Source organism: Pseudorasbora parva, chromosome 10 (assembly GCF_024679245.1).
Source record: "Pseudorasbora parva isolate DD20220531a chromosome 10, ASM2467924v1, whole genome shotgun sequence".
In the NCBI taxonomy this organism is placed as follows: domain Eukaryota; kingdom Metazoa; phylum Chordata; class Actinopteri; order Cypriniformes; family Gobionidae; genus Pseudorasbora; species Pseudorasbora parva.
In genome coordinates, this window is record NC_090181.1 from 12393192 (window position 1) to 12406567 (window position 13376).

A 13376-nucleotide genomic window follows, 5' to 3' on the forward strand; every position below is an offset into this window, starting at 1 on the left:
TACACTTGACACAATGCAGTCCCGTTCTTCTGGCAACCACCAGAACCAGACTCGTCCATCAATTTGCCAGACACTCCAGAGACCACGTCTCCACTGTTCTAGTGTCCAGTGGCGGTGTGCTTTACACCACTGCATCTGACACTTTGCATTGCACTTGATGTAATACTTGGATGCAGCTGCTCGGCCATGAAAACCCATTCCATGAAGCTCTCTGTGTGCTGTTTTTGAACTAATCTCAAGACCACACAGAGTTTGGAGGACTGTAACTATTGACTCAGCAGAAAGTTGGCGACTTCTGCACACACCGTTGTGTGATTTTTTTTTTTTTTTTTTTTTTGATTTTTTTTATTATTATTTTTATTTATTTATTTATTTTTGTATTATTATTATTATTATTTTTTTTACATGGCCAACCACTTTGTGGCTGAGTTGCTGTTGTTCCCAATTGCTTCCACTTTGTTATAATACCTCTGACAGTTGACCGTGGAATATCCGAGGAAATTTCACGAATGGACTTATTGCTCAGGTGGCAACCTATCACAGTACCACACTTGAATTCACTGAGCTCCAGACAGTGACCCATTCTTTCACAAAAGTCTGTAGAAGCAGTCTGCATGCCTTAGGTGCTTAAAGGGATAGTTTACTTTAAAATGAAAATTCTGTCATCCTTTACTCACCCTCAAGTTGTTTCAAACCTGTATGAATTTCTTTCTTCAGCTGAACACGAGGGAAGATATTTTGAAGAATGTCAGTAACCAAACAGTTAACTGGAGCCATTGACTTCCATAGAAAAAAAAATACTATGGAAGTCAATGGTTCCAGTTAACTGTTTGGTTACTGACATTCTTCAAAATATCTTCCCTCGTGTTCAGCTGAAGAAAGAAATTAATACAGGTTTGAAACAACTTGAGGGCGTGTAAAGGATGACAGAATTTTCATTTTAAAGTGAACTATCCCTTTAATTTTGTACACCTGTGGCCATGGAAGTGATTGGAACACCTGAATTCAATGATCTAGAGGGTGTCCCAATACTGTTGGAAATGTACTTCAACACACACACAAAAAAAGAACCCGTTTAAACTGGTCAGGGATAAAAACTCCCATTTGATCTAATTGGGTTTAATGAATGAAAATCGAACCTAGAAGTCTCCCATGTCAAGTCTCTCATGATCACAGAACTATAATTTATTTAATCAAAAATACAGTAAAAACAGTAATATTGTAATTTATTCCTGTGATTTGTAAAGTTTTTTTCTCTCTGTGAAAACGTTTGTAATGCTTAATATATTTGTAGAAACCTTCAGGATTCTTTGATAAGTAGAAAGTTTAAAATGACTTTTCTTTGTATTATTTAAATTGATTTATTTAAATTGAAACATTATAAATGTCATTGTAGTCACTTTTAATCAATTTAATCCATCCTGGCTTAATCAAACTCTTTATTCATTTATTTTTAAATCTTACTGACCCCAAACTTTTAATATATTGTACAATAATACAATAACAAAATGCTGTGTGTGTTATACAGTGTGTTTGTTATGAATATTCTCAATCAGTGTTGTGTGTAAAATTTCTGTAATTCAAATTCTTCGGATGTAATTGCATTTAAAAACTGTATAGAACAATTCTAAATAAAACAATAGTGTTTTTAACATCAAAATGTAACATCTAATGTTAAAATGTTTTCAATCTAACCCCCATTTAAATACTTTAGTCTGTTCAAGATTTATTTATGAAATTTTATATTATTTATGTGAAAATTAAAAGAGCTGTTTTATATTGTTTCTTTCTTTGTGAATATTCTACATTTACATGTGATGTAGTCTATAAAAATGATTCAAGTGAATCTGAAAAGCAAGAATCATATCGAGAAATTCTCAAACATCACCTATGTTATATAGATCACCTCAGTTTATCCTTTAGATACAGTAACTTAGTGTTAATTAAAAGAGGTTGAAAAGGAGATTGTTGCTGAATGATGCTTATAACGAGTGAACCCCATTAAAATGTAAAATATTCAGATCTGTATCAGAAATATGCTCTCATTCATTCACTTCATGTCAAGCTTCCAGATCATAGAACTTTTTGCCATTAACAGACAGTTATGTGAGCTTTCCGTTGTTGGATGGATGGAGCTAGTGATGCAGCATAATGACCTGGACAGCTCTGAGGTTTCTGGCGAGCGGCTGTCTCGTCAATCTCAGCTCACCACTGCGAGGGCTAATTTTACCCCAGCGCTAATTTGCCTCAACTCTGACAAACACTGGTTTCTAACACACCATAATTAAACAATATCATGGGTGACTACACACCACACGTGCAGCTGTCATGTCTATTGTGTAGTTTTGTAAAGTATCTAGCTTTAGTTGAAGTCCAGCAATTAACCTGACACAATAAAAGAGCTCTAATGCCTCCTAGTCACATTTATTCACTTTAATGGGCAACCTTGCAGTTGCAATAAAAAAAAAACTTACTGTTGTTGGTAGTAAACATGTATTGAATGTATGGACTCACTTACACCCACTTTATATTAAGTGGCCTTAACTGCATGTACTAAGGTTTAAATTAATCATTTGAGACATTGCATTAACATGCATGTTTAACATGCATAGTACTTACATTTAAAAAATGCCTGTATGTAATTACATCTGTTATTAATTTCTTTAGTTACATTTATAATTACATTAGCTGTTGACACTTCCCTTACGCCTAACCCCCTTAAACATACTCATACCCCCACACCTGTCCCTAACTTCACCCGCATCAGCAAAAGTGTGTGCAATACAATATGAAGTACATCAAACAAGTACAAATTATGTTCTTTTGAACTTTCTATTCTTTTTGTATCCAGAAAAATTAAATAAATAATTATAAATAAATAAATGTTAATAAATTATGAAATATTTTAGAGTGCAATGAATCTAAAATATATGAAAGTTTAATTTTTATCATTACATTATGGAAAATAATTAATTTTATCACAAAATGCTAATTTTTTTAGAAGGACGTGTGTGTGTGTGTGTGTGTGTGTGTGTGTGTGTGTGTGTGTGTGTGTGTGTGTGTGTGTGTGTGTGTGTGTGTGTGTGTGTGTGTGTGTGTGTGTGTGTGTGTGTGTGTGTGTGTGTGTGTGTGTGTGTGTATAATAATATATATTCTAATATGCTGATTTTGGTGCTCAAGATGGTGCACATGTCAGTTACTGCTTAATGTTTTTGTAAAAATCATGATCATGATTTTTACAAAAACATTAAGCAGTAACTGACATGTGCACCATCTTGAGCACCAAAATCAGCATATTAGATTTATGAAGGATGTGAATTGAGTAAATTCAGCTTTGTCGTTACATTACATTTTAAATCATATTAAAAAGAAAAGTTATTCCAAATTGTAATAATATTTCACAGTTATTATTGTATTTTTGATGTCAGTGTGCTGAACACCCAGCAGCTACATAATAAAGCATTGAAAATAGGGTGATAGTGGTGTAACAAAGTGAAACAAAAAAAGAGAACCGCTCGGGGTTTCTCCATTTGAATCTCATGCTTTATAGACTGCTTTTTCTTTGCACTTACGCTGTGGTTTCTGTATTGTATTTTTTATTTTTTTTTACAGTTTTGCACAACAACAACAACAACAACAACAACAACATCCCACTAGACTTTAAAAAAAAAACACTTGTTTTTTTTATCAGCTACAATATTTGAATAAGTAGCGGATTAATAAGTATAATTTTATGTTTATAGAATATGTAATCAACTTGTGCTGTTTAACGTCAACATTATCATGTAACTTAATTTTTTTCTTAATCCAGAAGATGGCAGTATATGTACAGTACACAATTTGTTGACCAACTAATCCTTGATGGCTGTGAAGCCCTGACAAATCTGGCAGGATTATTAAGATTTTGTAATGCATAGCACTCGATAGATAGTTTGATTGCATGTTTCATATGAATATGATGTAAATATAATTCATATGGAAAATACATGGCATAATGTATGGTGCTGGCAGCTTGTAGTTCAAAAGAGACAAAAATGATAGGTTCGATCAGGGTGATGAATGAACAGGAGTTACTGTGATCAAGGATTATGGTCACGTAAGTCCCTGGGCACAAACCATTTTTTTTATTGTTTATTATGTTTTAGTATTGCTTGCACACATTTACTCTTCATCTGTACTGTATATTGATTTACATTTGCAGAAGTTTGATTTTTGGCCCCTGGAAGTGTTACTTAACAATTAGTAAAAGAATACTATTGGTTTAATTAAAGTAAGTAACCTGGTTGCCTTAATTTTGAGTTCATTAAAATCAAATGAAAACATTTGTTAATAGAATGAAGGAGATTGCTTCAATCAAAAGAAACTCTAAATATTATTTTATCTGAACTACATAAATAAATAAAAAAGTTGTGATAAATCATAATAATTGCACAATTTGGCATGTTTTACCGCGTTATCACAAATAAAACACAATTAAGCATTATGCTTACCAAATCTTTTAATAATATTTGAATAAGTTGTCAATTCTGAAAAAGGACATGATTTTTGGCAACTATCTATATTACCACGCTGTAAAAAAAATTAAATATATATATATATATATATATATATATATATATATATATATATATATATATATATATATATATATATATATATATATACAGTCTTGTTCAAAATAATAGCAGTACAATGTGACTAACCAGAATAATCAAGGTTTTTAGTATATTTTTTATTGCTACGTGGCAAACAAGTTACCAGTAGGTTCAGTAGATTGTCAGAAAACAAATGAGACCCAGCATTCATGATATGCACGCTCTTAAGGCTGTGCAATTGGGCAATTAGTTGAAAGGGGTGTGTTAAAAAAAAATAGCAGTGTCTACCTTTGACTGTACAAACTCAAAACTATTTTGTACAAACATTTTTTTTTCTGGGATTTAGCAATCCTGTGAATCACTAAACTAATATTTAGTTGTATGACCACAGTTTTTTAAAACTGCTTGACATCTGTGTGGCATGAAGTCAACCAACTTGTGGCACCTCTCAACTGTTATTCCACTCCATGATTCTTTAACAAAATTCCACAATTCATTCACATTTCTTGGTTTTGCTTCAGAAACAGCATTTTTGATATCACCCCACAAGTTCTCAATTGGATTAAGGTCTGGAGATTGGGCTGGCCACTCCATAACATTAATTTTGTTGGTTTGGAACCAAGACTTTGCCCGTTTACTAGTGTGTTTTGGGTCATTGTCTTGTTGAAACAACCATTTCAAGGGCATGTCCTCTTCAGCATAGGGCAACATGACCTCTTCAAGTATTTTAACATATGCAAACTGATCCATGATCCCTGGTATGCGATAAATAGGCCCAACACCATAGTAGGAGAAACATGCCCATATCATGATGCTTGCACCTCCATGCTTCACTGTCTTCACTGTGTACTGTGGCTTGAATTCAGAGTTTGGGGGTCGTCTCACAAACTGCCTGTGGCCCTTGGACCCAAAAAGAACAATTTTACTCTCATCAGTCCACAAAATGTTCCTCCATTTCTCTTTAGGCCAGTTGATGTGTTCTTTGGCAAATTGTAACCTCTTCTGCACATGCCTTTTTTTTAACAGAGGGACTTTGCGGGGGATTCTTGAAAATAGATTAGCTTCACACAGACGTCTTCTAACTGTCACAGTACTTACAGGTAACTCCAGACTGTCTTTGATCATCCTGGAGGTGATCATTGGCTGAGCCTTTGCCATTCTGGTTATTCTTCTATCCATTTTGATGGTTGTCTTCCGTTTTCTTCCACGTCTCTCTGGTTTTGCTCTCCATTTTAAGGCATTGGAGATCATTTTAGCTGAACAGCCTATCATTTTTTGCACCTCTTTATAGGTTTTCCCCTCTCTAATCAACTTTTTAATCAAAGTACGCTGTTCTTCTAAACAATGTCTTGAACGACCCATTTTCCTCAGCTTTCAAATGCATGTTCAACAAGTGTTGGCTTCATCCTTAAATAGGGGCCACCTGATTCACACCTGTTTCTTCACAAAATTGATGACCTCAGTGATTGAATGCCACACTGCTATTTTTGTGAACACACCCCTTTCAACTAATTCAACTAATTGCCCAATTGCACAGCCTTAAGAGCGTGCATATCATGAATGCTGGGTCTTGTTTGTTTTCTGAGAATCTACTGAACCTACTGGTAACTTGTTTGCCACGTAGCAATAAAAAATATACTAAAAACCTTAATTATTATGGTTAGTCACATTGTACTGCTATTATTTTGAACAATACTGTATATATATATATATATATACACTGTAAAAAATTATTTAGCAAAAAAGTTACCTGGTTGCCTTAAAATTTTGAGTTCATTGAAATAAAATTTTTGAGTTAATACAATAAACATTTTTTGAGATTTGACAACCTTTATTAAAATATCATTAAAATATTTTGTAATCATATTGGGTAATTGTGTGTGTTTTATTTCTGATGACGCAGTGAAACATGCCAAATAGTGCTATTTTCATGATTTATCAAATGTTTTATGTGGTTCAGATACAAAAATATTTTGAGTTTCTTTTGTTAAAAAAATTCCCTGCAATTTTAATTGCAATAAACTCAATTTAAGGCAACCAGGTTACTTACTTTTTTAAGTTAAACCAACAAAAACTAACATTTTTTTTTTTACAGTGTATATATCAATGAACTCAACTTTAAGGCAACCCAGTAAATGACTTTTTAAATATTTTTTTACAGTGCAAATTCTCAAATCAACATTTTATTATAGGCTGTTATGTTACAGTTGAGTGTTTTGTGGTACATTTTAGTTTGGTTAATGAATACTTTTTTATTTTTGCTAGTGCCTTTCTCTTTTACCACCTGTGTCATCATCAGTACATTTTACAAATTTTTTCAGCTCGAATAGGCTATTGGCATATTAACATTACCTTATTAAATGGCGACGTGTTTAACAGAAAGAAGCCCCGTGCTGTCATTGTTGCTGTTAATATGTTGGTAATTTAAGGAAAACATAATTCATTTAATAGTAATAAAGTCGACAAGGGAGGAAGATAAGCATCGAAATTAAGAGTAGCTACATGGGTCGTCTTCCGTTTCAATGAAAGAAAACGGCAAACGCACGAATAAGCGTCAGAAATCATGTATACCATTTCGACTGGCGGCCTTTAATTTATAATGAAGTTCACGTTGCTCTGCTGCGAACGTTCTCAGCGCGAGAGTGCTTCTCATACAAATGAGATCCGAGCGCGCTCTCTCACTCACTCACGCGCTCTTTGACGTAGTCAGCCAGCTGGGCTCCGGCGTTCCAGCGCAGTACGTATGGCGCAGCGTGCCCGACCACCCTTCACATTTCATCCAGTCTAAATGACGGTTTATCCTGAAAATAGGCAACCTGACACATCTGTTTATGTCATTGTTTCTCTCTTTTTTTTCCCACGCCGGGACCAGAGACTTCCGAGAAGTATAGCTGGTCCACACATGAAATAGCGGATTCTTTTTTTTATCCGCTGGAGAAGAATCACAGTGTTACTATAGTAGCGCTCCCTTCATCATCAAGGAGCAGCTTTTTTTCTCTCTCTCGGCGTGCCTCTCTGCCTCACCGGCATCCTGTAACCACGAAGGAACGAGAGCGGCGTTCTCGTCGATTATTGGTTATTTTTTGCTTTAAATTCTGCAGTATTATCTTTTGGGAACGTCGAAGAGGTGGATGCCAGCGCGCGTAACCGATTAATAGCGCGCGTGTTTCCCATGGCGCTGTCATTTACTTTCGCCAGTCGCGTCGTTGCTTAATGCCGGCGAAGGTGTGAGGAGGAGACCCACTCTGAAGCTTTGATGCTCGCACTCCTTATCTGTCACAGCTTTAAATCTCCGCCTAGACCAATTTGGTGAAAACATCTGCATCGAATTGGCAAGGAATGACTAGCGAGACATCTCTGACTGACACTACTTCAGCTGTTTCTTGATGATACGGTCACGCAAGGTGGGAGATTTGGACTGCACGTACTGCCTTCAACTGTTCGCCGCCTGAGGAGCTGGATATGTTCAGACTAACGTGAAGATGGATATTATTTTTGCTCTCCTGTGGTTATTGGCCGCGCTATTTGAAGGCGTTTATTGCCAAGGAATATACGGTAAGACAAACAGACGTAGCAGCTACGTACAATAGCCTTCACAGAACTGTCGTGACCTTGCGAGGTAGATGGTAGATGTGGATGTTCATTCTCAATGATATCCAGTGTGATGTAGGCCCTGTAGCTCGCATGTCAATTGACAGTTCCTGCGTTACAGGTGCACGGTGGGGTAGCCTGTGGCCCCTGTCGGCCTCGTTTTGGACTACTTTGCCATGCACGATATCGATAGGTTGTGTTGAAATAGCTTTATCACTAGGAGATGCATTGGTTGATCAACGCATAAAGATCTGTAACCATCACTGTGGTCAGCTGTGGTAAACATTGCTGCAAAGTATGTAGGTAAATGGGCAGACCGTGGCTAGTTACCACATGGGGAAGTTGTCAGAAGGGCTACACTGTGAGCAATTTGGGGACTTAGTTCTATGATTCATTCAATCAGATCTATATGTTAAATGATATAATGTTGATATACCAACTTAGTTGAACTATTAAAATCTGTAAGTTTCTGAACTGGCTAATAACATGTAGGCTACAGTGGAAAGACAAAGATACTCAAAAGTGGCTTTCCAGCAACTGTGGCTATTAAAGACAAAGCACAGTTTGCCCAGTACAGAACACTTTCAGAATTACACATTACACACAAAAAATAACTGAATAATATAAAATGCAGCATAAAACAGATTCTATGTGTATAGCCAATAAAAATAAGTGGAAACTTCTTAAATAAATGTACAAATGTGAATCTCTTTTTCCAAAAATTATAAGGCAATTTATTTATTTAAACATAATTTAATCTTAAGATATTTTATACTTATAATACTCATATATATACTTTATATTTATAAACAACATAATTTAAAAAAATAATTGATTGTAAAATACATATTACCTTGTTATATATATATATATATATATATATATATATATATATATATATATATATATATATATATATATATATATATATATGGATTATAATATATATAATTTTAATATATTTGTTCTGTGAATTATAAGGAAATTCATGCTGTTTACTTCATTTTAACGTCACATTTTAATAATCATTTATAGAAATATAACATGGATTGTAATAAATATCACAATTTATAATATCACACTATAATTTATCATAACATATTATTTTACTTTATATGTTAAGTTACATTCTAACAGGTTTTTAACAGATTTAATAGGTTTTTAGTGCAGAATTTTCACATTTATTTTAATTTTTTATTTAACAATCTTAGTGACTAAGGTTTTGAATCAAAAGAACAATTCTAAAAATTGATGTGCTTTCTCTAGCTCTTAAACTACCTCTTAAACCTAGCTCAATTGCTGAATATCTATGTTGAATAGATACTTTAATGTATACCGAAGTTGACAGTCAGATAAACATTAGACATATTATTTACATGAAAAAACTAGCCTCTGGTTTCTCTAATGTTCCCCAATGTCATTTCTTTTATTCACATAATATATTCATACTTGCTTGAGAACTAAGTGACAGTGACATTTCATATGTATTTACTTTGCTTTAAGTGGCAATCAAGGAATTCATTTTATTAGTTATTATTGTTTCACTGTAAAGAAAAGTCACGAAAGCACATTTGTTGTGATGTATGATTTGCAGTAACATTACATATATGAGGTGAGGTTGTTCAATTCCCTTTGACAGAATTTTATGTGGGTTAAGCTGCTCATGTCAACCGTTCATTCTGTCATAGAAACCTACATAGAAACAGTTCAGCATCCTTCCGCCTGCGGAATATTACAGAGGGGTTGGTCATAATGGGATGAAGGCAATACCTATAAAGCATCAGCTGGGAGACCTATTTTAGCTGACGTCACATGGATTACAAGGACAGATTTACTGTTACTTAATAAAAGACTGTTTGGATTAGTAAAATGGAAGTAAGCACAGTGGACAGAGGTGGCCCATTACATTTCAGAATATAACATTTACATTTATCCATTTATTTATTGTGGACTCCATGATGATCCATTGGCAGTTGGAGATAACCTCAGGCTATACCTTTCACTTTGCTTATCATGTATGTGTTATATTAATTATGGCACATAGCCATTTGCCAGTGTTACTCACTGGATGTGATAATCTGGGATCTGTAATATTTCCAGTAGATGACATTCAGTGGTCAAATGGTGCGATTATGTTCATGTTTCACAGTTTGTTGGCTTGCTTTCAATTTGTTAGTGGCATATGAGCAAACAATTGATTCCTGTGTAATGACCTGTGCAAATGTGGAACTGTTGTGGGTTGTTCTTCACTTCTAGGAGCTGGATGCCGGTTCATGCCCTCTTAGTTTAACTCCACACATGCTCCATGGTGAATCATTATGGGTTTTTGAACACTGAATTGATAAATAAGTTAGCCTGCATGAATCCTGCACTTGCAGAATCTCTTAAGATTTGACAGGACTCATAAAACATAATTCTATATGTTGATCATTACAGTTTTCGGATTATATAACATGTTTGCCAGAATGAAAGAGTCTGCACCCTTTCAGTTCAAGAGTTGGTATTTGAATTGAAAGTTAAATTGCAGTTACAGAAATGCGGTGTCCCAATTCACCTACTTATTATATCCCCTAAAAGTATGTACTGTTTTTGTGAAAAAAGTACTTTTGAGTGTGTAGGCAAGCTCATCGTAATTGCGTCTTTAACAGAGAGCTCTGTCGCTTAGTTGCGTGCATCCTGTCACCGTTTAAACTGGCATGTCTATCATCTTGTCACAGTTAAAATCCTCCACATTCAATTTAATTTAATTTCCTACCATTTCGGAGAGAATTATAGAAGCACATTGATCTGCCAGTCATGGGCCTTTCATTTCGGAGACTCTTCTCATGTGTTTGCAATTTGTATAATGATGCATTTAACAGCTAATGACCAAACGTATTCTTACAAAAGTTCACAATGCTGTTGCAATTTCCGTCAGGTTTGATACTGATTATTTTTAATCACTCAAAACCCTTTATCTAACCCTCGCTCTACTTAACGTCGGACTTATACTTCCATCATGTTTTGTAGTTCTAATCGAACCCTCACACAACGCGCAATGAGTTGTGGGCAATATTAGCTGTTAAAGTGTGCACAGATCTGGGGCCTATTGCACAAAACTAGGATAAGGGATTAAGCCGGGATATCTTGGTGATCTTGTCATTTGTATGCAAAATTGTGTACACCACTGTCATGTTTAAATGTAAAGGCACACTCACACCAAGAACGTTATCAATAATGAAAGATAACTGCATATTAGCGGATAAATTGAGCCAGGATCACCAAGATATCCCGGCTTAATGCCTTATCCTAGATTTGTGCAATAGGCCCCTGCACTTCGGATCTAACCGGGAAAACTAGACCATCTGGGTGTCTTTGGAACTCATTTCAACATACTATGATTTGGGACACTTTTTTGAATACTATTTTGGATGGATAGTAGAATTGGGACGCAGAAGAAGAGAAATGTAATACTGGTAAATAAATAATTCTGGAAAATGAAATGGTCCTTAAAATTGAATGAAAAGTCTGTTGTTGTAGAATTTTCTTTGTCAGGCAGGTATTCAAACTTTGTCTCAACTATTTAAATGCTTTTAAATTGAAATTTAATTTCTGAATTTGAATTGTCAAATGCATTCTTGGTTCAGTTCTGAATGGTGCACAACCCTGAGTTTTGTGGCTAGCAATTAACCCATTTTATCGAATTCTGTGAATATTGCCCACTATAAATGCTGGTAATGTGGAAAGAGGTGCCTTGATTTCTTGGAATTTTATCTGCCTATATCATTGCTAGTGAGTCTGTGATGCATTTTATGAGGTTAACATTACTTCTTAAAGTGGTAGTTAGCTCTTTTGTATTTTGTCTTTTCTAACGTAACTACACATTTTCTATAGCCTAGAAATCTAGATGCACCCTAGCGGCAGCGAATCTAATCTGCCCGCGAGTGTCGTCTAGGAACTCTTAATACACTTCTGAGCTGTAAACGGCAAACACTTGATGGTCCAATCACATCGTGTATACACTCTAAAAATGGCTGGGTTAAAAACAACCCAAATGGCAACCCAGCGCTGGGTAAATATTGGACAGAACACATGCTGGGTTAAATTAACCCAGTGGCATTTTAACCCAGCAGGCTGGGCTGTTGAGAAAACCCAAAATGTAGTCAATTTTTTATCATTAATGGATTTGCTATTCTGGGTTATTCTTGCTGGGTTGTTCTTAAAAAATCTCCTGTGCATTAGCCTACTGTAAAACTAGGCAATCATGAAAGAACAAATGAAGAATGCATGTTTAGACTGTTAAAACAATAATTTTTATTGCTTGACAATTGTGCAACACACAAATGTGTTAAAATTGGCAACAATGACAACTACAAACCTAATATATTCTGTCAATTTATTCACGTTTAAATCGAACTTTTATTTTGACGGGTTGCCGTGACTTTTGAGTCTGTGTGTTCATGATATGATATGCGCCCCCGTCATTCACACTGAGACGCAAAACATGGAAGAGTAATATTTAATTAAATAGTATTTAATATACATAGGCACTCGTATTAGGGCTGGTCGATTCCCAAATTTTTGGAATCGATTTCCAGCCCTAACTCGTATTCGGCTACAGTCTGGAGCCCTGCGTGACGCGACTGAACGCAGCTGCGGGACTGAATATAGTCTACTTGTGAGTCGATGCTATACAGATACTATCGTCACATTTTTAACATTATTTTAACAGTATGTACTTGGTAAGTTACCGAAGTACCGCCATGTTTATTTTTCGTTAGGGGATCATGGTTCTGTGTAATCACAAACTGTATTAATCTATCGTCTAACATGCCTACCTAAACTAACACGAGTCAGTACATTGCATCGGATTCTGAGATAAAGCTTTTGTCGTCTTGACGTCATGTAAGCTTAAGAATTGTTGCTGCTAAGAAGAAGAAAAACTATAATTATGCTAATTAAAATTATTATTAATGAAAATATATGAACTTATCTTAAAACATCTGCAACCAGTGGCTTTGCCTTTTGCATTGTCCTTTCAAAATGACAGTTTGGGAGCGAATTTAAACGAATCAAGGCGGGAAGCACGTGAAACAACCAAGTGCTGGGTACAATCAAGAATCAACCAAGCATTGCGACCCAGCAGGTTTAACCCAACTACTGGAAATTTGAAACTACCCAATGGTGTTTAAAATGTGATCAAATAAACCA

At 35.1% G+C, this 13376-nt stretch overlaps 1 protein-coding gene across 1 annotated transcript in view; it reads left to right on the plus strand.

Moving 5' to 3' along the window:
* The first annotated feature begins 7304 nt into the window (after positions 1-7304).
* Positions 7305-13376, plus strand: part of mdga2a (MAM domain containing glycosylphosphatidylinositol anchor 2a) — a 220922-nt gene continuing 214850 nt past the window's right edge. Inside the window, exon 1 of the mRNA XM_067455178.1 lies at positions 7305-8150. Within this exon, the coding sequence (XP_067311279.1) occupies positions 8078-8150 (73 nt within the window). The 5' untranslated portion in view covers positions 7305-8077. The remainder of the gene's footprint in view (positions 8151-13376) is intronic.